Raw genomic sequence first — 25,527 nt, 5'->3', positions numbered from 1 at the left:
CTCCACACAGGAACCAAAATGATCTTTTTTAAAATTCAGAATAAAAATCTGATCAGGTCACTTGCCTGCTTAAAATTCACCAGTGGCTTTCTGTTGCTTTCAAAAGAAAACCCAAAGTTCTCAGTGGGACCATGAAAGACCCTGCAGGAAGTGATCCTCTTTCTATGTCCAGTATCACTTCCCACAAACCTTGTTCTCATTCTCTGAGCCCTGCCCACACTCAGTCACTTGCTTTTCTGTCTCTCCAGGAGATTTGTGATTTCTCATGAGGTTTCTGTCAAGATGTTGGCTAGGGCTGCAACCATATGAGCTTGATTGGGGCGGGAGGATCAGCTTCTAAGGTAGCTCATACATGTGGCTGGCAAGTGATGCTTATTGTTGTAGGAGAACTCAGTTTCCCCATTTGGGTCTTTCAACAGGCTCTTTGAGTATCCTCACCACAAGGCAGCTGGCTTTCCCCAGAGTGAGCAATGAGTGTGGAGAGGCAGAGAGAGAAAGAGGGAGAGAGAGGGAGAGGCAGAGAGAGAGAGAGAGAGAGATAGATGGGTGGGGGATGGAGGAAGTGAAAGAAGGAGAGATATGGATGGAGAGAGAGAGGAAATGAGAGGATATGGGTAGACAGACAGACAGATGATAGATAGATACCAAGTGAAAGTCATCCTTTTGAGGACCTAGACTTAGAAGTCACATAACATCACTTTCACCATTTTTTTTATTAGATGCAAATAACTAAATCTAGTTTACACTCCAGAGGGAAGGGAAATATTAGGGTCAGCCTTTTGATGGGAAAGGTGTCAAGGAATGTGTAAACATATGTTAAAATTTCTACCAAGGCTGATAATGAAGAGCTGACTGTTCCTAGTTCTTACAGTTGTGGAAAGTAGTCTGGGTAGTAGAGAACATATGCTTTCTAGTGAAGTCTGTGTCAATAACAGAACAACAAATTGGATGCCAATAGTGCTGGAGTTCTTTACAGGAGGGAGGCAGTGTGTCGTTTTTTTAAGTGAAGGGACTTTTGTAATCAGATAAGTCTAGATTTAATTACTGACTCAGTCCCTTACTAGCCTTGTGACACTGGAAATTGTACTTGTCTCATCTGTGCCTCTGTTTTCTCATAGTATAATTTCATAAAAATAATGTGACTTCCTAAGAGGGTTATTGTGAGGGTTAAATAAAATAATGTATGGGAAGCTAGCCAATGCCTGGCTTGGTAAGTACTCAATAAATATTAGTTAGTAACGATAATATAAGTGTTCATCTGCCTTTCTCAGGTGATGATGGGCATCCCTAAGGCAGAAGAATAAACTAAATGGCTTTTTAGGATCCTCTCCAGGCTTCTAGTTGAGATGTCCATAGGGAGAGTAGAGATTACTATAAGCACTTACTACCTGACTGGCTAGTGCTGCATTACCCCTCGCTTACACGAACAAAGAACTGGGAGCCAGGCTCAGCATGACCTCAGTATTCATAGCCATATGAAGTTCGTTGCTTACCCATGTCTGCTTTGTTTTTCAGGTCAACTTCTTTTTCTTCCTGAAAATTATCAAGCTTCTCATCTCTAAGCTCAAAGCCCACCAAATGTGCTTCAGAGATTATAAATACAGGTGAGTGGCCTGAGGTCAGTGTCCAATAGTCTGAGATTGTTTTGACCCCTTGTGGCTGTGTCCTGGGGAGGGGAAATGAGTTTAATACAGGGGTATCAGGGAGAGTCCTTCTGAAAGAAGTGTTGTGGGATCAGGTAGGGCTTTTGCCAATGGTGACAACTTCCTGGCCCCATGGAAAGGAAGTAAGAGGTGAGTTGTCAAGGACCCACATGCTCCCACAGTAGGAAACTGTTAACATACTCCTAAGAATGGATGGTTTGCAGGGAAAGGAAAGGGTCACATGAAGGGAAGTTAGATAGTTGCCAACCTTTGGGAGGGGTTGGAGATCACAGAATAAGGACATGCTCATAACTCAGAAGTGAATCTTTGAGTCTTTTGGAACTTTAGGATTTAAGACCACCAACTTTATGTCTTCACACAGTCACTCTTTCTTTGTGACTTGCCTTTTCTACATCCCATCTGCTGCTTTCCACAGTGACAGTAGCCTCAGTTCACAGCAAGTCAGACCATGGGTACTGAGGAGGGCACTGCTTTAAATACAAATGCACAAATGAGTGAGCAAATGGCTGAATGAATGGCACAGAAAGACCCCTCCTTCATTTTTCAGTTGCTCTTTACTGTCTGTGGGATGTGTCCACCTCAGCAGGGCTCTTAGGGAAGGACTGTTTTAACACAAACAAGTAACTTTTGGGGTAGGGATTATAGCCCACCAAGCAGGGCAGAGGTGGGTCTGTGCAAGAGGATGGGTGTAGCTCTGCTTCTTACTCTTTCTTGGGCCACAGTGGGGCTTGACTCAGGTATGCTGGGAGGATGGTTTTTCCATTCACCTGATAAACAGTTAATGAACACCTATAATGTGCTTGAAACTGTGCTTGGAATAAAAGCTAAATATGATGTGGACCCTGTTTGCGTGGAGCATGCATTCTAACATGCCAAGGACTGGTACGCTGGTGTGGAACACGAGTCAGGAGAGCTGGTGCTGGCCATGACCTCAGCCCCATGGACTGATCTTGGACAAGTCACTTGGCCTCTCTGGGTCTATTTTCTGTTGTATAAAGTGAAAGTCCACACCAGCTCCACCTCCTGCTCACTATGAAGATAAACAGAGGTCCTAGACACAGGTGTCCCAATTTAATAGGATGTGGGCAGTGTTATTTGCCCAGGATCCAGACCCAAAATTCTATCTACCTAAAACCCTCCCTCCAGGGTGTCAGAAGGATAAACACACATGGCTCAGGACTGGGAACATATATATCGTAATTGGCCCAAGTATTTTGCAAACAGCCCCTAGTTTCAGGACACTGGGGCTGGCCTGGATCACACAGAGTCTCTCTGTCTCTCTTGATGCCTCTGATAGAGCCTCCAAGTGGTTGACAGTTTCTTTGGATCTTTTACTAAAGCTTGGCTTCCCTTACCACTTTCTGAAAGTGGAAGTCCAAGGCCAAGAGCAGAGATGCTCTAGTCTATTCTATGTGAGTCCTTTCAGGGGAGCAGTTCTCTTACTAATCAGTCTCAGGGGAAACTCAGGCACCTGGGAAACCCAGCAGAGGACAGCATTCCCAGAAGCCAGAAATAGGAGCAGACAAATGCCAAAGCACCACTTTCCACAAAGACAGAGCTTAAACCCTGCTATTCTGTATCCCTAAAACCCACCATGTACCACTTGGTCTTCCCATGCTCCAGACCCACAACAGTCCTTACAGTAGCTTTCCATCCTGGCTGCTCTTAAGCATCTCCTGGCAGCTGGCCTAAAGCACAGGCTGGTGAGCCCCTCCACTGAGCATTCTGACTCAGTGGGGGGCACTGGATCAGATGAGAAACAAGGCATAGCATTTTCTGGATGGGCCATGGTAAATATGTTTCTAAGCCACCTTAATATACTTTTTCCAAGGTCTTCTTTACAGTTCTCCAAGAGTGGTTTCTAAATTTTTCTGATCATGCACCTCTATCAGTAAATAAATTTTGAGCATGACCCTCATCATACATGCATATGGTCTGCTGACCTATTATGTGTATCATAATATAAATCAAACAATGGAAAATTATAAAGGGTGGGTGAAAATGAATATACATAGAACTTCTGCTACCTTCTTTTATTATATTTTCTTCCAATACCAAATAGATTGCCTTGCACAGCCCTGGAGTGTGACGCCCCATTGGGAGCCAAGGATTTAGGAAAGGATAAGTAAAGACACTGGGGAGACCCTCATGGCTGAGCAGTGATTTTGCATGGCTATTTTGGGGAGAGAAAGAGGAACCCTGCCTGACATATACAATATGTCTGAAAACTTCCTTTTCCTTTCCCCACCCTTGTATGGGGAAAAAGCTTGAAAAGAGGAACCTGGGTGCAGGACTACCTAGGGCCCTCTCAGGATGAGACATCTCATCTTGGCAAGTTTGCCACTACCTGGGAACTGTACTGGGGACCCATGAGTGTGCTCGAGTGGCTGAGACTTTGGATGGCTGATGCCAATAGAACTCACAAGACACTAAATGTAAACTAGATTATACAACTATTCATTCTCAGAGACTGTGGAAGATGGAGGTTGGGGGAAGCTTCTTCTAGTTCCCCTGGTCTTTGTAAAGCTGATACTTTACAAAGATCCAGAAGCATAGAGGAGATCATAGGCAGGAAAATCTCAGATATTCCATGCAGCAATATTTTCACTGATATGTCTCCTAGAGCAAGAGACATAAAGAAAATAGTAAACAAATGGGGTCTCATCAAAATAAAAAGCTTCTGCACAGCTAAAGAAAACAGCATTAAAATGAAAAGAGTACCAACTATATGGGAAAACATATTTGCCAATGATACCTCAGACAAGGGTTTGATTTCCAAACTATATAAAGAACTCACATGAATACACTGTAAGAAGATAAGCAATCCACTTAAAAAATGGGCAAAGGACTTGAACAGACACTTCTCTGAGTAGGACATACAGAGGGTCCAGAGACATATGAAAAGATGCTCAATATCGCTAGCTATCAGAGAGATGTAAATTAAAACCACAGTGAAATACCACCTCACACTGTTGAGAATGGCCATCATAAACAAAGCAACAAACAACAAGTGTTGGAGAGGTTGTGGAGAAAAGGGAATCCTAGTGCACTGTTGGTGGGATTGCAGACTGCTGCAGCCACTATGGAAAACAGTGTGGAATATCCTCAGAAAACTAAAAAGGGAACTGCCTTTTGACCAAGAAATTCCACTGATGGGATTATACCCTAAGAGCCCTGAAACACTAATCCAAAAGAATCCATGCACCCCAATGTTCATAGCAGCACAATTTACTATAGCTAAGTGCTGGAAGCAAACTAAGTGCCCATCAGAAATGAATGGATCAAAAAAACTATGGTACATTTACACAATGGAATTCTATGTGTAAGCAGAAAGAAAGAAAGAGCTCCTGTCTTTTGTGACAACATGGATGGAACTGGAGAGTATTATGCTAAGTAAAATAAGCCAGGCAGTGAAAGAAAAATACTGTATGACCTCACCTTTAACAGGAGCCTAATCAACAAAACAACCAAGCAAGCAAAATATAACCAAAGACACTGAAATTGAGAACAGGCTGACAGTGACCAGAGGGGATTATAGGGGAAAAGAGTGAAGGGTTTGCAGGAACAAGTATAAAGGATGTGTGGACAATAATGGGGGGTGGGGGGACGGAAACAGGGGAGGGAGGTGGGGAGGGTTGGGGTGGTGGGGAGGGGTGGGGGGAAAAGGCAGAAAACTGTACTTGAACAACAATAAAAAATGTTTAAAAAAAGATCCAGAAACAGATAGCTGTCACTAGGATGTTACTGGTGATCACATTCTCCAAGTAGAGTGATTAGTGATGAAGGATCCTTGCTGGTGGCCCGAGAAACCACCACTGTCCTGTACTACCCACCAGGTGGGAATGTAGTTCATTCCCCGGTCTTCACAGACAGGGCCTGATAAGTGCTGAGAAATTCCTGCTTTTTTGTGATGTTTCCTGCCACTTTGGTTGGTCATTTGCCTTCTGCTTACCAACTCCTTGTCCACACAGAGTACAATACAATTGATTCACTTATGCTATTAATTAGCAAAATGTCAGGGTCCTATCTCTCGGGACACACCCAGGCCACTTTATTTCACTCCTGGGCTGGTGACTCCTACAGCAGTCATGAGCACATTTGCCCAAGCTGTGCCGACTTCTTCATTTCCAAGTTCAGGGAGGGCTGCTTCCTGTCACCTCCATGGGGCATCAGCACCCCCAGCCCACCCTGCCTTCCTCCATGCTGGAAGGGTCTCCTCTTCTGCCCGCCCATGTTTGTTTCCCATTAGAGCCCTCTGCTGGGTAAGGAGAAGGGGTGTGGGCAACAGGGCCTACTGCAGTTTTGTACAAACTCTGGTAAGAACGGTCCCATCTCCAAGTTTCCTTAGATTTTTGGAAACTTTCAGAACACAGCTCTCAAGATTTGGTCCCCCTCCAGAAGTCTATTTTAGGAACGTTTAAATTAAACACATTTAAAATTTGCCAAAGAGGCAGGTTGCTAGGATCTGGAGAACTTTCTGTGGTCCTACTCCTCATATGTAGGCTTGTACTGCTCCAGTGGAGGAAACCGCAGTTAGCCCATCTGTTGTTGAGCCTGGAGGGCGAGGGCTGCACCATGGCTGAGTGAGGGCATCGGCCCTGGGTGCAGACGGACACCTGCGGACCCTCAGCATGGTCCGACATCTCTATGCCTTGTGGTTCCAGCATGGAGGGGGCTCACTTCCCCTGGATAAACAGTCTCCACTGTCCACGAGATGTGTGGGGCAGAGCTCTTAATGAGTTTATGAAGGAGAATCATTTTTCAACATGCTAAACTCAGGAGCTTTTTCTGAAAGGATTTTCTGGTGGGCAACTAGAAAAACATCACAAATGGAAGTAAACGATCAAAGTCATTGAGGTTGTAAGCAACTTGAGGGCAGAGATGGCTTCTTTCAAAATAGGGCTAGCTAAATTTTTGTGGTCATTCATCACATATCAGACACCATTTATTCTGAGGATTTACCATGTGTTAATCCTTACCATGACACTGTCAGATATTATTATTAGTAATATTTTATTTTATTTCATTATTTTATATTACATTCTTATTTGTATAATCCTCATTTTTACCAATAAAAAGGTTAAATAATTTGCCCAAGGTCACATCGTTAACACTTGGGCGTGCTGGGATTTGAACCCAGGTCTCAGATATTCTCCTGCCCTTGACCCCAGCTCCTCACCTCCCACTGTACTCTCTCATGTGCTATAGCAGATGTAAATATTTACTGAATAGCTAAATGACTGCAATAAAGTAAGCCATCTAAATAAAAAAATGAATAAAAATAAAAAATAAGCATAAACCCAGTTCATAAGAGTAAATGCCTATAGATATTTATGGATTTTTATCTAAACAGGGACACAAATAATCCTTTGCCTGAGAGAAGTTAGAATAAAGTGAGGAGTGGGAAATCACTTATGACATCCATCCGAAGACATGGTGGTTATTAAAATGACCCAGAACTTCACAAAATGCTGGTCATTCTTTAAAAATCACCCCACAAGAAATGTGGGGTCTTGGATTGGATCCTGGTACATGAAAAGAACATTAGTGGAAAAACTGGTGAAATTTTAATACAGTCTGGAGTAAAGTTGTTAGTCACACACCAGGGTTGGTTTCTCAGTTTGGATAAATGTACTGTGATTATGTGAGATTTTAACATCAGGGGAAACAGAGTGAAGGGTCTCTGGGAACTCTCTGTATTATCTTGGCTACTTTTCTACATATCTGAGGTTATTTCAAAATAAAAAGTTTATTTAAAAACATAATGCTGTAGCAAAGCCATAAGAATAAGCTGATGGTGAGACACAGGTCTGTGTGGGAGAATGTAACCAGAGCAAGTGTTGCAACCTCAGACGCTTGCAGAGACATGGCAGGCTGCTTGGGGGCTGGAAAGCACATGTTCCCTCTAAAGGGACAGCCACTGTCAGGCTGTTGCTGATCATTGCCAAGCAAGAATTTGGTCCTGATCTCCCCATTTTTCAAAGGAAGCTGCAAATCTGGAAGTCATTGCTTAAAATCTCATCATTTAAAGGTGGTTTCAGTAACAAAAAAACACTGCCTAGCAGAAACAGAAAATGTCCAGGGGTCAAATACAGCTCACGCTGCCATTTTGCAAGCTCCAAGCCAGCAGGTTTTAAAACGCTCCTGGAAATTAAAAACAACAAAAGCAATCTGTCTTGAAATAGTCTCTTCTTGGGAACACCTTGCTGTTGCTTAGCTAGTGAGTGCTGCATGGGTGGATCTGAGAGCAGGAGGGCACTCAGGCTTGGCACAGGCAAGCCACATCACCAGGGCTTGTGTCTCAGACTCCCCACTCCTTGGCCTCTCCTGGATGGTCGAGGCTATGGGCACAGCCCGTGTGCCTGAGTGGAGTTCCTCCTTCTGGGTGACTCCTGCTCTGCTCTTACTGGCTTTAGGTCCTTTTAGAACAAAGGTGAGTTGCTTTGCTTCCTTGATGACCCTGCAGTTGAATGGGTCTCACAGAACCAGGACTCACAGCAAGCACTGCTTTCTCTTGGAGAGAGTTATGCCTTCTTGAAGACACTGCCCACGAGCTGCTGCTGACCCTCCACGATTTCTGTCTTTCATTCCAGGGGGTTGGGTGGAGACCTCCTAGTCTGGCCCTTCAAGAAAGGGAATTGGGCTAAAAATACTCATTACAATTAAGCTCTTTTCCCCAATGTCTAAAAAGCAGTAGCTTTGTTTGTGCCCTGAGTATGAATCATCCTTGCTATCAGAGTCAGTTTTAAATCAAGAAGCAGCTCAATGGTAAAGAGCAGTTGTTTCCAAATGTGGCTGCTCATCAGAAGCCCATAGGCAAATTCCTCAACAGTGCACCTTCCCAGGACCCAGACTCCAGAGGTTTTGATTCAGAGAATCATCCCAGAGGCCAGGAAAATGTGTGTATATAGCTCTGTGAGGCATTCTAGTAGTCAAATACTCAGCCATGTTTGGGAACCACCACTATGTGATGTGGAATGTGTGGGCCCCAGATGTGCACTTTGCACATGTGTGATACAAAGGAATGTTTGTCTTTTTGTGTGCAGTGTATACAGCAGGGAGTTTCCACCCAGCACTTTTTATGAGGAGGCTCATTTTCTCATTTCCTGCACTCTCGTCATCACCAGGGCTGAGGGGCCACGTGAGGAATGATGGTGGAGCCCCGCCAGGGGTGTGCAGGGCCTAAGTGTGAAGTCAGAAGCCCTGCTTACAGGTGGCTATTTGGTGCTTAGTGGCCCTGTGACCCTGGGCAAGTGTTATTTCCCCCCCGCTTCTCTGCTCAGTGAAGCACTGATACTGGGAGTCCTGGCAGAGACAGAGACAGAGGCACCAGTGAGCCAGGTAATAAGACACTTGTCAAACCTCGTAGAGGTGTAGCACCCCAGGGTGATAGCCATGTGCATGAAAATGTATCCATCAGCAAAATGTAAGTATATCTGTAGATATATCATAATCTATGTGGGGGAACTTATTCATTCATTCATTCAATTCACATTTTCTGAGTATCTGCCATGAGTCAGGTGTTGGGATGCACCAAAGGACAAGACCACACTGGCCCTTAAGGTATGATGTGTAGCCAAGAAAACAAACTGGAAAATCAATAGTTTATCAATATGATAACAGCTACAATAAAGGCATGCCCAGAAGAGCAGGAAGTGTTGCCTGTTCCCAATGTGGCCCTCACAATAGTTATTTGGTTGTCGTTGCAGGTTGGCAAAATCAACATTGGTTCTCATTCCTTTATTGGGTGTTCATGAGGTTATCTTCTCTTTTATCTCTGATGATCAAGTTCAAGGATTTTCAAGACTTATACGACTCTTCATTCAGTTGACTCTGAGCTCCTTCCATGTAAGTAAGCATCTGAACCAGGATGCCTTGGCTTTGGAGAAAACAAAGTGCCCTTGATCCGAACAGACTCAAGATTGAGAAAGCTCACAGGTGCAAATAAGAATTCTAGAATCAGCAGGCTTTATCAGTGAGGGCTTTTGGCATTAGAAGGGAGTGTAGATGGACCTGTTGCTTTGATCCTGCCAGCATGATGTAGTGGCTAAGCAGTGAAAAGTGGTCTGTTTCCTGGGCTGTAATTGTTAATGTGACTCAGGATCATATTAACTGTGTCAACATGAAGCCTTTTATTAAATGCCTATTTTTACTGGGTTCTCTGCAGAGCATTGTGCAAAATGAACATTGTATTTACCTCTGGTGGTGTACTCAGAATACAACACAACTTCAGCAGGGACCAATGAGTTGAGACCACAAGGCTCTTAAACCTTGACAAATGTGTGGGGGCTGAAGTAAGAACCAGGAGGCCAGCTGTGGTTTATTTACCTTGGTATTTTAATTAACCGTTGCTTGAATTGTTATCCATTACTCAGTAGCTCAAAATGGCAGTAATTATTTTTATTCTCATGATTCTGGGAGTCAGAAATCCAGGTATGACATGACAAAGATGACTCACCTCTGTGCCATTTGATGCCTCCTGGCTAAAACTCACAAGATGGCTTCTCCACTTGTATGTCTGGCTCCTAAGCTGGAAAGGCTCGAATGACTAGGGCTGGCAGGAGTGGCTTTGTTTGAGTCAAGTTTCTGGGGCTTCATTTCTCACTGTCAATTACATTTATCAGTCCCATGCAGTCTTAGGACTTTCTGCATGTTCTCTCACTCTCTGTATGCTCTATTCTCATGGTTTCTCTAGCAGGGTAGTTACACTTCATGTGGCAGTTCAGGGCTCTTACGAGCACAAAAGCAGACTTCTAGGTCTTCTAAATGTCTAGACCTTGAACTTGCATAGTGACACTACTACTTTACACTATTTTAAAGTAAGTCTATTTAAAGACCCAGCCTCAATGGAAGGGGAGGAGACTGCACATGGCATGAAAACTGGGAAGCATGGCTCATTAGCAAAGGCCACTGTGCAAAAGACTGCCACAAATAGTACGGACACCGCAAAGGCCCCATACAGTAGTAATATTGGAACTAATCATCTTAAAATGCTAGTCTAGTAGGAGGATATCTGGAATGGAGAAGAGAGAAGCTTGGCAAATCCTGTCTGCAAGAAGCAAATATAAAACTGGACATAATTGTCAATAACATCCATTTCAAGACCCTGGAAATCAATCAAAGGCATACTAAAGATTGAGATGAGTTTATCCAAGAAAAATTACTGAACCTGAGTAAAAGCAGTGGGAATCTGTGGGGTTTTTTTTTTTTGTCCTGAGACTGTTCTTGCTCTCCAGCCCCTCCTCCATAAATGAGCAAATTCTAGCGAAAACTAGCAGCTTCACTGGAGAAAGGGACTGGCTTGGTATAAATCAGACAGCAGAAGAAGCTCACTCCCCTGAGTGTTTTCAGATACATCAGTGCTCTTAGTGGCAAAAGAACGAGCAAAGACAATGTCACAGCCTGAGGCTATGATCTTAGTTGGGGCAGAGAGGCTCCATATTAATTAAGGTGGCAGAAGAAAGCACCAGTGAACTTAAAGATAGTTCAATTATGATTACCTAGGTTGAGAAACAGAGGAAAAAGAAATGAAGAAAAATAACAGAGCTGCAGTGATCTGTGAAATGCCATCAAGAAAATCAACACGCACATATGGGAGTCCCAAAAAGCGAAGGGAGTTAGAAAAAGGTAGAAAAGTCATTTGGAGAAATAATGGTTGAAAACTTTCCCAATTTGATGAAAAACACTAATCTAGGCATCCGGGAAGCTCAGTGAGCTCCAAATAATATAAAACAAAGAGTTTCACAGCTAGAAACATTAGAATTAAACTGTTGGAAGCCAAACACAAAAAGAAAGTAACTGAAAATAACGAGAGAAAAATGACTGATTCCATCTGGGGACCAACAATAGAATTATGGCTGACTGTGATCAAGAACAGTGGAGACTAGAGCTGCCGTGGCCAGAGAGGAGTGCCCAGAACTGCTGAAATATCCACATTTCAGTTTCTGTACCTCTCAAGAGTTTAAATTCATCAGGGATAATCTGTCATCAGAATAAATACAATCGAGGGCTGAACAGGTTACTGATGAGTCTCTGGAAAGTACAAGGAGAACCCTGGGTTTAGCCACTGAGTCTCAGGACGCAGGAATCAAGACTGTCACTGTGCTGGATGAACAAGGGGAACAACTAAACCACATAGAAGAAGGCATGGACCAAATCCATAAAGACAGTGTGAGGCAGATAAGATTTAAACAGAACTTGACAAGTGCTTTGGCCTTTGTGTTTGTTCATGCTACAGGACAAAGAACTTTGAGTCTGCCAAGTCTTCTAAGGAACATAGGGAGATCACAAAGACAACTCTTTTAACAACGTTGGCTCTAAGCAGCCAGCCTGAGTGACAAATGGTCAGCCTCAGCAAGCAACCACAGGAGAAGCCAGTGGTGGATATATTAAACATATAGCAAATGATGCCAGAGAAGGTGAAATGGAGGAGAACCTGACTCAAGTGGGCAGTATCCTGGGAAATCTAAAAAACATGGCCCTGGACACGGGCATTGTGATTGAGGCTCAAAATCAACAGATAGACTGGATCACAGACAAGGCTGACATTAGCAGAGATCACATTGACATTGCTGATGCCGGGGTAAAGACACTCATTGACAGCTGAAGTCCTGCTGTACTTCCTCAGCATTTACTCACTCGCCTCTTCCTTCAGCGTCAGCACATTTTCAGAGTTTGAAAGTTTGGTTCCACACTCTTCTAATCAGGAGATAACGTGGAAGAAGGAAGGGCAAGGAGTAACTGCTCCTCTGTTTTCTCTTTTTCCCTTGAGGATAGACAGTTGCTCAGCCTTCCTTCTGGTATTTTCTCAGTTTATGCTCTTAGCTTGGTTATTTTACATCATATGTAGCATTGTTTTTCACCCTCCTCATTTACTGTAACGAGTTCTTCTGCTTTTGAAGATTTGAAGTCATTGCCAAAGACAGCCCTGAAAAAGGAAGCTGGGGGCAGGGTTGGGAAATACGAGGAGAAGCAAGAGATTAAGAGGTTGTTTCCTTAGTAAAACCTCAGGCCACAGAGCAAAAAGTTGCATTGCCACAGTAAAGATCCAGTCGTATTTAGATTTTAATTTGAGTTGCAGTTATTGCCAAATTATGCTCATACTTGGTTCTGGAGTTTTTATCATGCATAATACATTTTTATACATCACAACTTTATAACCTCTGCTTCAAAAAATTATAGAATGACTTTTCTTAAAATTAGCTTAATTCCTGAACTCTTAATGACTCTTATATATACATAGATCCTGTGATCACATTTCATATTACACCATGCAAGAACACTTTTTACAAATGTGTGGATTTTTATTTTCATATTAGCATCATGGTTCCAATTCAAGCCTATTAACCTCATAAATTTGTCATTAGTCTTTGAAGAAAAATACATAAATATGTATGTGTATCATGAGAATTTCTCTCTAAAGCAGGGCTTAAATTTTGGAGGGAAGATTTGACAAACTACATCATGTGATTTCAGATTTACCTCAATGTCAAGAATTATGTTTAAATATAAAAATATAAACTTTCTTTGATCTCAGGTTGAAACATCTTTAGACTGCTTTGAGTTTTTATGTAGATGTAGACTTTTAGAAAGCTAGAATTCTGTTTAACTTAAAGTGATTTGGAAAACAATGCCTTTGGTTTGATCATTGGTGATTGCTATCACTCTTAGTCTTGTGTATTGAACTGTGTTCAGAATTATCCTGAACAGTGTTATGAGAATCTGATTGGTATTTGTCACCTTTATTTAAGTACTAGTGCCCACGCACTTCAAAGCTATGAATGTGGGTTGTTTAACCAATAACCATGGCTTGATCCTTACAGTTAAATTTTGTAACTGAAAGAGAGAGAGAAGAAAGAAAGAAAGACTCCAAAGCAGAGGAATGATGTAATCAAAATGCTGAAAGACAAGATAATTTAATTTAATCTGGTATTCTATATTTAGGAAAAATTATGCTTTGAAATTGAGGTAAAAAAAGACATATTCAAATAAACAGAGACTAAGGTAACTTATTGCTAGCAACCCTCCTTAAGAGGAATACCAGGGGTAGTCTGTCAGATGGAGGAAAGTGACAAGACTCAATAACTCAAATGTGAATGAAGAAAGAGCACTAGAAAAAGTAAACACATAGGTAAATATGAAAGATGTAAAGATATTTTTTCTCCTTTATTCAACTAATTTTAAAAACATAAGATTTAATAAGATAATTATAAACTTTATTATTGCTATAAACTATATTATATAATGATCTAATATCTTATAATAATAATAGCACAAAAGAACGAGGAAGAATAGAACTGTATTGAAGATGTTTCTGTATTTTACCAGAATTGTTAGTATTAATATGAAATACCTTATGGCAAGTTAAGATGCATGGTGTAGCCTCTGCTATGAAACCAGGAAAGTAACGATAAACATATAGTATGAATACAAGCAGAGGAGTTAAAATGGTATGCTAGAAAATATCCGTCTACTCTCAAATACTTTCAATCTCATTGAATACTCACATTGTCTTGTGAAGGAGAATGTACTGTGCCATTTTAAAAATGAAGGAACTGAGACTCAGAGAACCTGCAAACTCTAGTAAGTGCCAGAAGTAAATTTGTAGGCAGAGGTTAAGCTCAACCCCTACTTGTAACCATCATAGCATCGTGCCCCTCGGGGCCATGAACCAGGTCAGAACCAGGAGACACCAAAATAAACCCCTGCCAGCAGACAGGGTCAGGTGCTGCAATTGTGGGGGCAGAGTGGAGACAATGTGCCTGCCCAGCACACACCCACAAAAGGCCAGGGAGACAGAGCCTGAGGGATGGGCTGAGCAGCTGGACGATGGCCATTTCCCTCCTATTAGAGCTGAATTTTGTGCAGCTTTGAACTGAGACAGAGGAGCAATCAGCATTTTTTTTTCAGTATAAAACCATGTTTAATTATGTCAATCTTTTGAGAGATTTCAAAAGCTAAGGTTTAGTGATTTTGGTTTCCTATGTTGTTTGGTCTTAATCTTCTTTGAAAGGTAATCCGAAATTAGAAAATACAATAACAACAGAAAGCTGCAGCTGTTATATCAGTAGTACTTGGTGGCCATTTTTTTCCCCAAGGGAAAGATTTCTGAGAAGGAATTCTGTCCCATCATGCTTCTCTGGCAAGGGAGCAAGCATGTCTGAGTCATCTATTGGTATGTAACAAATGACTCCAAAACGTCATGGTGTAAGGCAGTAATTACATTATTAACTCTCATGATTCCATGAGCTGGGCTCTCTGGAGTCAGATGCAGTGGTCCTTTTGATACATGTGATTTTTGGCTCGAGCTGCAAACATCTGAAGGCTTGATTGGCCTGGGACATCCAAGATGGCTCAGTTGCATGGCTAGGCATTGACCCAGGCTGTTGGCTGAGCTCAGCGGAGGCTACCAATTAGCAAAGGAGTTGCAGTTCTCCAAGTGGCCTCTCCACGTATGTTGGACATCTCCCACCATGGCAGCTAGACTTTTGGAGCCTCCCAAAAACAAATGTTCTGAGAAAGAGAAAGTAGAAACTTCCAACATTCCTGAGACATGGGTGCAGAAGTCCCAGAATGTCACTTTTACCACATTGTATTATTGGTAGAAGGAGTCACAAATTTATCCTAGATTCAAAGGAAGAATAAGGTCCACCTCTTGAGGTGAGAAAGAGCATATGCCTACAGAGGGGGGAGGAACCATCGGAGCCATCTCTGGGGTCTAGTGACCACCCTGGATCCTTTGGATCTGCAGCCAGACAGAGTTCCACTCACTGTAGTACAACACTGAGGAGTGCAAGCAAGCAGAGTGGCTCTGCGGGCTGAGCCGGTAAACACATTTAGGGTGGGTGTGCATGGTCCAAGGCCTCCCACCTCCCTAATACCCCCGCACTGTTCCCTTCCATTCCACCACGCAGAGGTGAGAATAATGGGTGGGCAGATGCACAGGGGCATATTTGGTGGGTCATACCATAGTGAATCAGCACTGGATCTTTTCTTGCTGCTTTTGAGAGTCCCTTGCTCTTTCAAGTGCTTATTGCTTAGCAATTTTCACCACTTCCTACCATTGAGGATCTTTGGAGAGACTGACAAGTAGAGATGACATATATCCTTTGGGGCCTCTCTCTTCACACTTACTTTATTAGGATGAGAGTTGAGCAGACTCTAGGATGTTCCTAAAAGAGTGAATCCAGAACCTGAGGGAATGACAGACATGTCTATGATGTGGAATCCTGTTTTAGCTAACTCATTCGTGAGGATTCTGACGCACTCTACGACACCCTCTAATATCATGGGCCCGAAGGCCAATACTCCTGGCTCTGCCCCCTATAGAGGGCACCTGAAAACCTCCAGTGAGGATGCATGTATGAAAATGTTTAACTGCTACCACCATGCTCCTGTTTAGGAGTCATAGCCTTGGAGTAGCTAGATGCACAAGACATAAAAAATTCCGCATGATTGGGGAGAATCTACACCATTTGATTGATGTTGTGATAGTCAGCATGAAGATGTCAGCCTTCCATGAGGAAGAGCATAAAAATCTTCCCCTAGGGCATTGTTTTATAATTCCTTTTCAATTTCATCATTTTTTTCTGGTGCTGAACTTCCCTTACCAGAAATGGGGTTGAGAGAAATGTTACTAAGAGAAATGGGAGAGTTGGTCTGCACTGGGTCCCTCACGTTGGAACTTGTTATCTCCTTGTGAGTTCTGGTGTTTTATGAGATTATTTCTGTAAACACTCAAGCCATTGGGCCCAGTACACACAGCTAGCTTCAGTGTATTAGACACACAGCCCCAGCCCCACAGACCCTCACACCACAGGGATGTGAGACTGTTTAATAAATCAGGAAGCATAGGAGTCTGGAAAAACAGTGGAAACAAACATTAACTCAAGATCTTTGGTCCAAGACCTCTGGCAGTTAAGCAGTGAATCCAGAGAGTTTTTCCAACATCAAAAGATGATCCCTTTATTAAAACTTTTCCGACACAAATACTTGGTCATTGAAAATGTTATATAAAGGTGGTCCGTTGTTTTCATTGTGATCCTTGGGTCCAGAATTCTAAATAACTAGGAAGAGGACAGAAAGAAGTGGTCCCATCATATTTTACAAGTGGTCTGACAATGTACCAAGCAAGACATGTGTGACCATAAGAATTGTGGATGTGAAGGTATGCAGCTTTTCAGGGCAGTTCCTAAATGGGCTGTGGCTTCTGCTGTGCTCCTTTGACTTGGCCCCTGTGGAGGAAGCCAGCTGCCATGTTGTGAGGACACTCAATCAGCTCTGTGGAGGGAGACTGAGGCCTCCTACCAGCAACCAGCACTAACTGGCCAGGCATGTGAACCATCATGGAAGCAACTCAAGCCCTCAGATGACTGGAGTTCCTACTGACCTTTAGACTACAACCTGATTCAGATCACCCAGCTAAGCCACTGCCAGATTCTTGGCCCATAGAAAGTATATGAGATGATAATCTGTATGGTTTTGGTTCACTAAGTTATACAGCAACACAGCAACAGGTAATTACTACACGAGCTGGAGATGCTGGAGGAAGCCCGAGGCCTGTGTGGCGGGGATACTGGGCCCTGGGGAAGCACAGTACAAGGCGTAGCCAGTGGTGCAGACACCTCAGATCACCTTAGTGCCTGTGGTGGCTACGTTTCATATTCATCTAGGTGCAATGAGAAACCACTGGTGTGAAATCATCTATACTTTCTAAAGAAATATTTTGACAAGGAAAAGAGGTGTTTACTATCTCACATAAATGAAAACATCAGAATTAGGCATCGCTGGGCCCAGACACTCAGCATCACCAGAATTCTGCCTTTCATCGCCTCCAGTCTCTGCCTCTCTCTCTGTTGGCTTCATTCTTAGGTGGGCTTTCTCCATGTAGTTGGCAAGATGCCCAGAAGTATCTCCAGGCTTATTTTGACTATAAAGCTGTCAAATCTAGGGAAGAGGGTACAACCCTCTCTTCTTTCCCAGTGACAGGATCTTAGATTAGGTCGCATGACCATTTGGGTGGATTATATTGTAGTGATGGCCATCCTAGAATGTGGGGACTGCATGATTGACCCTGACAGAAGCCTAGGGAAAGGGAATAGGGGAAGGTCAGTTTCCAAAAGGAGAGGATTCAAGGGAGGCAAGAAATTAGGCAATGCCCACCATGGATGAGGAGAAAGGAGCCAGTGGCCCTGCATGGAATTTGTATAGCTGAATGAATGATACAGGATCTTTAGGATTTAATCATCATTGACCTACAAGTACCTAAGCAAATACCTAGGCTGGTATGGGTGGTGAGTGTCAAAGGAAGAGCCCTCATGGAAACCCAGTTGCCCAGTGTGACTAACTCTAGGCAGTGCAAGCAGTGTAGGTGCCTGCCTCTCCGGGGGGCTACTGGAACTGGGGCAGGACTCTGGACTTTCAGACACAGTGCCTACTGAGTCAAAGTTCATGCCACCTCTTCTTTCCATTCCAGGGGCTGCTTGTGGCCTTGCAGTATTGTTTTGCCAATGGAGAGGTATGTTTTCTATGCTGCCATCTAGCTTCCTGCAGGGCTGGGCTGGCATCCTGCTGCCCTCAGGGTCCCCTGGTTCCATGACAGTACCATGGGCGAGTGTCCAGTGACTGCCCTGCAGTGGGACAAATTTCCAGGGGCGAGAGGAGGAGGCAGCTTAGATCACTGGGAAAAGGAGATGGGGTGCATGTAAGGAAGCTCAGAACCCCATCCTGGCCCTGCTGGAGACAGGCTGGCAGTGGGAGTGTGATAGAGGACACAGGCTTGAACTCTGGAGTCCAGACATCCAGACGGTAGCCATCACTCACTCACTTGGGAGCTCTGATTGAGGTCACTGTGGCTCTTTGAGCCCATTTCCCTATCTGTAAAGTGGGAATAACCACTGTCCCTACCTTCTCATGTTGCCCTGGGCATGCCGAGCTCGTGATAAAGGCCTAATACCTGATAACTATGATCATTTTTATTATCCCTATTGCATATCCCCAACCAGTTCTCTGCTCCTGGGAAAGAAGCTTGAAAGGGGCAGAAGCCAGAACAGTTTTCACCTGATCTCAGGAGTCAAGGAAATTTCTAGTCCCCTTTCATCTTCTCCTCCCCCCACCCCAGGCTCAAACGTTTATTTCTGTCTCCTCCCTCCAGAATGTAAGCTTCTTGACAGCAAACCCACTTTCATCTTGCTCACGGCTTCATGCAGGGTCCTTCATTCATCAGGTGGGCCTCCAATGCCACCGTGACACAGTCCTTTCCTTTTCCTTTCTGTTCAACCATATCCCAAACTTTGTTTCCTTCCCTCCTTGTCTCACTTAATAGACTCCCAGTGTCACTTCCATCTGCTCTGCTAATGGGTTGGTTCACTTCTCTTTGTTCATTTTCCCCAAGTAGAAGGTATATTTCCCAAGGTGGCCCAGATTCACCACCTAATCAGTAAATATTTGTTGAGAGGTCGCTCGACCAAATTACCCTGAGACAGTAACCCTGCCCTCTTCTCCTCTGGCAGGTGAAGGCCGAGCTGCGGAAGTCCTGGGTACGCTTCCTGCTAGCCCACCACTCGGGCTGCAGAGCCTGGGTCCTAGAGAAGAATTTCCGGTTCCTGAGGAATTGTCCCAAGAAGTTCTCCAAGGGAGACAGTGCCAGGGCCCTGCAGAGGCCGCCGTGTTTGCCTGGCAGCGGGCAGCTCCTGCAGCTGACTGCACAGGGCCTGGGGGAGCCAGGCACCAGGTCCCAACGGGGCCATGCAGCCTGGTCCTATGGCTGCAGCCTGTCCGAGAGCAGTGAGGGAGACTTCTCTCTGGCCCACACCATGGAGGAGATTCTGGAGGAGAGTGAGACCTAGGCAGGCAGCTGGGCTCTGGCTCTGCCCACTGGGGACTCCTGAGTTGGGTGGCAGAGGAGGCAGCCAAGCCAGATGGGTATTGTGGGGCACACTCATTACACTCCTCTTGCACTCAGTCCACTTTGCTCTCCTTGAGGTTGCATAAACGCTCACCCCTTCTGCCTGCCCTTGTCATCCTAATAACCCCACTGGTGTTTTCCAGAATGACCACCAGCCTCTGGGGCTGGCCCTAAATTCAAGTGAATGGAGCCCCAAGATACAGAGAGATGTCTGCTATAAAATAGGGCATGTGGCATCTCTTTCTTTACCTGGTGGCACAAGGTTTCCATGTGGGGCTGTGTGCAGGGTGTAGAAGGACCACCTGGGAAGGGTTTTACCTGCATAGTCTGGCTCCTGGCAGAGTATGGAACAGTGTGTCTGGAAGGATGGTCGGGGGTGGCAGTTGGGTAAAGAGCTTCCCAGGTAGTTCTGATGCAAGCCCAAGTGTGTAGAGCTAGAACCCCGCCTAGATGGCCAATGGTGGGCCAAGCCAGTGGTGCTCTGAATTCAGAAGTCTGGCAGTGATGTGCCTGCTGTCCTCAGACAGAGTGGCACCCCCACTGCCCACAGAACCTGATTCCTCTCCTTCTTCTCCCCTCCTCCTCTCCTAAGTCTTTCCTTCCTCTCTCCATCTCGTCTCCAGCAGAAGTTCTGTCTTACTTGTAACAGCCCCCTCCTTCCTCTCAGGTTTGATCCCGGACCCGAGGGCCCCTCTGAGAGGCCCCCATTGGTCCTTTCCTACTCTTGTTGGCTCTGCCTGCCTTTTTCAGCTTGGCTTCCTTGAGCCTTGCTTGCCCTCCCCTTCTCTGCCATTTTTGGTTTGCCACTGACACATTGGTGCTCCAGGAGGTTTGCCACTGCTCTCCCTGCCCCTAGTGCCCACTGACAGGAATTGCACTCCCCGTGTGGAAATGGATGCTGAAAGCTGGAGGGGTCAGGTGAAGCAATAGGGCTGCATGCTGGGTTGGGGGGTGGGTGGGGGGCTGAGGCCACTGAGAGGGCCGGGCCTGTGCAACCCGTTCTGCCCACACAAAATCCAAGTGGTGTCCCAGACCCTGAGTAGAGGGTGCTTCTGGAGGCTGAGGAGGGCCCAGGAAATTAGGGTCTGGCTCAGTGGGTGAAACTCTAAGACAAGAAGTGGAAAGAAGATGGGAGGAGGAGCATCCTGTGGAAACAGGGTATTGATGCTTAGGAATGTTGCCTGTGTAGTGTGTAAAATGTATGTGTATGTGGGTGGGGTGTGATGTCATGGGACTAAATAGTACCTTATGTTAGAAGGGGGCTATATGTCACTTCTCAAGTGGGGTTGCCAGATTTAGTAAATAAAAACACATCATGCTCCATTAGATTTGAATTCTGGATAAGCAAATAACCTTGTAAACATATATCCCTTGAGATATACTTTATCTAAAATTCAGTTTTAATTGTGCATCCTATATTTCACCTGGCAACTCTATTTTCAAGGGTCCTTAGCAGTAGGGCTGGGACTAGAGGCAAGTGAGGGTGTATGATTTGAGAGTACTTTAAAAAATCTTTGATTGTCAAGGTCAGCAATATCTTAATGCAATATTTAAAAAGAATCAAATATGCAAACTACAGCCTATGGGCCATCATACAAATGATGTTTCACTGAAACCAGAGCTGGGATGAGGGTGAGGGAAGCCAGGGAAGCTCATGCAAGTGCAATTTTGGTCATTCTGAACTTTTGAACATTAATTTTTATTTTTAAACTATTGCACTCAAAGATGATTTAGATTAATTGTTGAATTGTTTGTCTCCTTCCCACTGAATTTTGCCTCTGAGGTCACCGCTCATCTGGCCTTTGCCCTAGTCCTGGCTCTGCTTTGCAAAGGATGAAACTGAAGCAGCTTCAAAGGCATTAGGCAAGTGTGTAACAAAGATCTGTTTTTTGGTGTACAGGTTATCCATGATTCAATTGCCAAATCTCATGTCTTAATTTTTCCTCTCTGCAAATGTTCCTGCCTTTTCTCACGAGCCTGTTAGCTCCAGGAAATCTGGGGCGATGTCATATTCCCAGCCTGTACCCAGCACAGCTCCTTCTGAGTAGGTGCCTAGTACATGTGCATCAGATGACGCAGGACAGAAATGTCTCAGGAGCGTCACATGCTGCCAGGGGTCAGTTACCTAGAACCCTCTCACTAATAGGGGAAGGGAGTTTTTTTTTCATAGCTTTGTAAATATGTCCTTCTCCCCTCACTCCACAAATGGGGTGGTGCACACACACTGCTTGCACTTGTCCTGTTAATGATTAAAATTAACAAGTTTATTTAATTTGATTTGTATTTTGTTGATTCTTTTGCATTTGTTTCCCACTGGGGTTGAAGGGCTCCCATGCTCAAGAGAGTTCATTGCTCTGTTCCCAGCCTGAAGGGACCCGTTGGTGAATCTGTGGGGATGCTAAGAAATACCTGAGGGGCACTGCACAGGAGGCTAGGGGTCCTGTGAAAGCAGGTGGCAATAGGGGACAGGTCACTTTGGCTTTTCTCCTTGATGAGATCCATTTCTGCCATCGAGTTTATAGGTACATGAGGAAGCAGAACTTCAGAGGTGAAGTGACTTCCCAAAGTCTCCATAGTGGACATGTTTTCACAACTCATCCCTCCTATACTAATAGCACCCAAATCTTCCCTTTGGAGACTATTTATCTCCCACTCTTGGTTCCTGAAGTCAAATAGTCTGAACTCCATCCTCAGCCCCAAGGATGGACATGAAAGTCTGTTGAGCCAGTTTGAGTACGGCCTCCTCCTGGGCCCAGATATTGGAGCAGGGATGGGTGACCCAGTCAGAGACAGTCCTGGGATTTTGGCTAAGACTCACTGCATAGAAAGGCATTTTTTTCTACTGAAATTAGAACCAGCACGGGGTAAAGCCTGCCTGAGAATGGAGCCTCCACAGTGGAAAGCAGACCCAGGAGATGACAATGCCCTGAGACATTGTCAGAGGCCCTGGGCTGAGCAAGACCTGAAGCTAGTGCTCCTCCTGGAATTTCAGTTAATGAGTCAATAAATTGCTACTTGTGCCAAAACAGTCTGTGTTGGGTCTTCTGTCTCTTGCATGATGTAATTCACCACCACCTCTACCTCCGCTTCTCTTTGGTCCAGTTAGACTTGATACTGATTCTGGGTTCTCTAAGCATCTTCTCTGTAGAGGCCCCAGGGCTGTACAGGACCCCAGCTCAAGCAGCCCCGCCACCCAAGCTAATGAGTGTACTAAGTAGGTCACCACTCTTGGGTTCTTTACTGTCCAGTAGGGGATCCTGTGGCCCCTTTATGCCTCTCATTGAACAACAGACCAACAAGGCTACTATGTAGTATCTGTCATTTTAGACTCGAGTGACATGGATGCCCTGACCTCAGAGAGGAGTGAAAACCCTGCAACCTCACATTCTAATCAACCAGATTCACTCAGGAGGGTAGTATGTGGGGTGGAGGAGGAGCACCAGAGTGAGGCACTGAGCCCTTTGGTTCTACCCCGAAACCACCCTGGGCTAGACCCAAGGTCTTTCTTCTCCCACGGCATTGGCTCCTGGATGCCTCACTATGTCTGACACCAGAGGGGTGTCTTAGCAGGTGAGTCTACTAATAACTTCCCTTCTCCCGGAACTGCTGGCACCTGCTGGCCCAGGTGCCGTGTGTCCCCTCTTCCTCCCAGTTTCAGTGTTGTGGTATTACAGAATTCTCTGTCCTGTTACCTCCGGGTCAGGACTACTGAGGCAGCCTAGTGCAATCAAAGGGAGTCTGGTTTAAGTACCAAATCCTGCTCTGGCTTCATGGCCTCAACGTCACCCTCTCTACCATTGGGATAACACCTCCCTCTATGAAATAATGCCCAGCATCTAGCAGGATGCCTGGCTCCAAACCTAAGTGTTAAGGTCACCCTCCACAAAAAGCAGCACTCTCTGGTGATGGCAATTGTGCCATTGCTGTGGTTAAAGCTGGGGGTGGGGGCGGGACTCACCCCCAACACCAGCAAGCAGAGGTATCCCTGTTTCGGGGGTAGTGCACACCAGTAAGCAGAGACTCCCCTGTTTCAGGGGGTTGCACACCAGCAAGTGGAGATGCCCCTGTTTCAGGGGGTGCACAAAGGTCGGTGAAGTATCTAGGACATCTGCATATTTTTCTGACCTCACCTTGGAACTTAAAACTGGAGAATAAGTGGGCCTTCCAAACAGTGACTTCAGTGATCTTGAGAATCTACTGGTGAAGTGATTTCTGCTCAGGTCCTGCTGCTCTTATAAGGCAACATGGACCAGTGGGCAGCCTTGGCCTCTGCTCATCAGCTGGGCAAACTGCTTGCTGACACTGGGCCTCCTTTTCCTGTCTCTAAAATGAGGGACCTCCAAGCACATCTGTCCTCACCTTTCACCATATGAAAACTGAACCTGTCATTATCTCCTGAACCCAGTCACTCCCCCCATCCCATTCCCATCTTGGCAGATAGCATCCCAGTTTACCCAGCAACAAAGCCACACACCTGGCTGCCATCCTTGCTCCTCCCGCTCCATCCAAAACCAGGGAGGTAGAGTCTACCCCCTCCATATCTCCAGAGGGGCCCCATTCTCTCCATTCCACTGCTGGTCCCCAGCCCAGGCCACCTAGGCAACTAGACCCATGTTACCTGCAGCATCCCTGACTCCTCTGATTTAGTTCTATCCTGCTTCCAACATAGATCCTTCCTGCTCCGAACCCCACAAGCATCCCCACTGTCCACACAGGGAAGCTGAATGCTTCCCCTGGGCTGCAAGGAAGGCTGGCGTGGTCTGGCCCTGCCTGCCTGTCAGGCTTCACTCACCCTTGGCCGGCCCACCTCCCTCTGGCTCAGCCACACTGGCCCATGCACAGAAACTCTCATCCTGCTTCAGGGTCCCTGCCCGGACACAGTGCTTCCCCACCCCGACCCTCACCCTCACCCTCATGACTGTCCTCTGGGTCTTAAGATTCAAATGTCTCTTCATCAAGAACAGCTTTACTTTTTTTCTCTTGAGGCTGCACTTTTATTTGGAAATTATTCTTTTGTTATGTATTGAGATAAACATTTAAATTTTTATTTTATTAATATGGTAAGTTATATTCATTGATTTTCTTTTTTTAACATTTTCTTTTTAAATTTTATTTAGTTATTTTTCAAGTACAGTTTTTTGTCTATTTCTCCCATCCCAGCCCCCCCATGCTCCCCACCTCCCTCCCATTTCCACCCCCCTTAGTCCTCGTCCCTGTGTCCTTCATATTTGTTCCTCAAAATCCCTCCCCCTTTTCCCCCTTAACTTCTCTTCCTTCTCCCCTCTGGTCACTGTCCCACTTGTTCTCTATTTCAGTGTCTTTGTTTTTATTCTGCTTGCTTGTTTGTTTTGTTGTTTAGCTTCCTGTTAAAGGTGAGATCATATGGTATTTGTCTTTCAACACCTGGCCTATTTTACTCAACATAATGCTTTCCAGTTCCATCCATGTTGTTGCAAAGGGTAGTAGCTCCTTTTTTCTCTCTGCTGCATAGAATTCCATTGTGTATATGTACCACGATTTTTTGATCCATTAATTTACTGATGGGCACCTAGGTTGCTTCCAGCTCTTGGCTATTGTAAATTGTGCTGCTATGAACATTGTGGTGCATAGGTTCTTTGATATTGATGTTTTAGGATTCTTAGGATATAATCCTAGCAGTGGAATTGCTGGGTCAAAAGGCAAGTCGATTTTTATTTTTCTGAGAAAATTCCATACTGTTTTCCATACTGGTTGTACCAGTCTGCAATCCCACCAACAGTGAACTAGGGTCCCCTTTTCCCCACAACCTCTCCAACATTTATTGTTTGTTGCTTTGTTTATGATAGCCATCCTGACCGGTGTAAAGTGGTATCTCATTGTGGTTTTAATTTGCATCTCTCTGATAGCTAACGATATTGAGCATCTCTTCATGTGTCTCTGGATATTCTGTATGTCCTTCTTGGAGAAGTGTCAAGAACA

At 44.8% G+C, this 25,527-nt stretch overlaps 1 protein-coding gene and 1 pseudogene across 2 annotated transcripts in view; both read left to right on the top strand.

Annotated features, from left to right (window-relative positions):
• GLP2R (glucagon like peptide 2 receptor) overlaps window positions 1–20,491 on the top strand; it is a 79,986-nt gene extending 59,495 nt beyond the window's left edge. For both annotated transcript variants that reach the window (XM_053672634.1, XM_053672635.1), the window contains 4 exons: window positions 1,516–1,604; window positions 9,374–9,512; window positions 18,139–18,180; window positions 19,175–20,491. In XM_053672634.1, the coding sequence (XP_053528609.1) occupies window positions 1,516–1,604; window positions 9,374–9,512; window positions 18,139–18,180; window positions 19,175–19,510 (606 nt within the window). In that variant the 3' untranslated portion in view covers window positions 19,511–20,491. The remainder of the gene's footprint in view (window positions 1–1,515; window positions 1,605–9,373; window positions 9,513–18,138; window positions 18,181–19,174) is intronic.
• On the top strand, window positions 11,316–12,270 carry LOC119056601 (synaptosomal-associated protein 23-like; annotated as a pseudogene).
• Window positions 20,492–25,527: the final 5,036 nt, after the last annotated feature.

Source organism: Artibeus jamaicensis, unplaced genomic scaffold, assembly GCF_021234435.1.
Source record: "Artibeus jamaicensis isolate MK-2021 breed Jamaican fruit bat unplaced genomic scaffold, CSHL_Jam_final contig_781, whole genome shotgun sequence".
NCBI lineage: Eukaryota > Metazoa > Chordata > Mammalia > Chiroptera > Phyllostomidae > Artibeus > Artibeus jamaicensis.
Note: the sequence above shows the minus strand (reverse complement) of the source record. Positions and strands in the feature narration are given on the sequence as shown.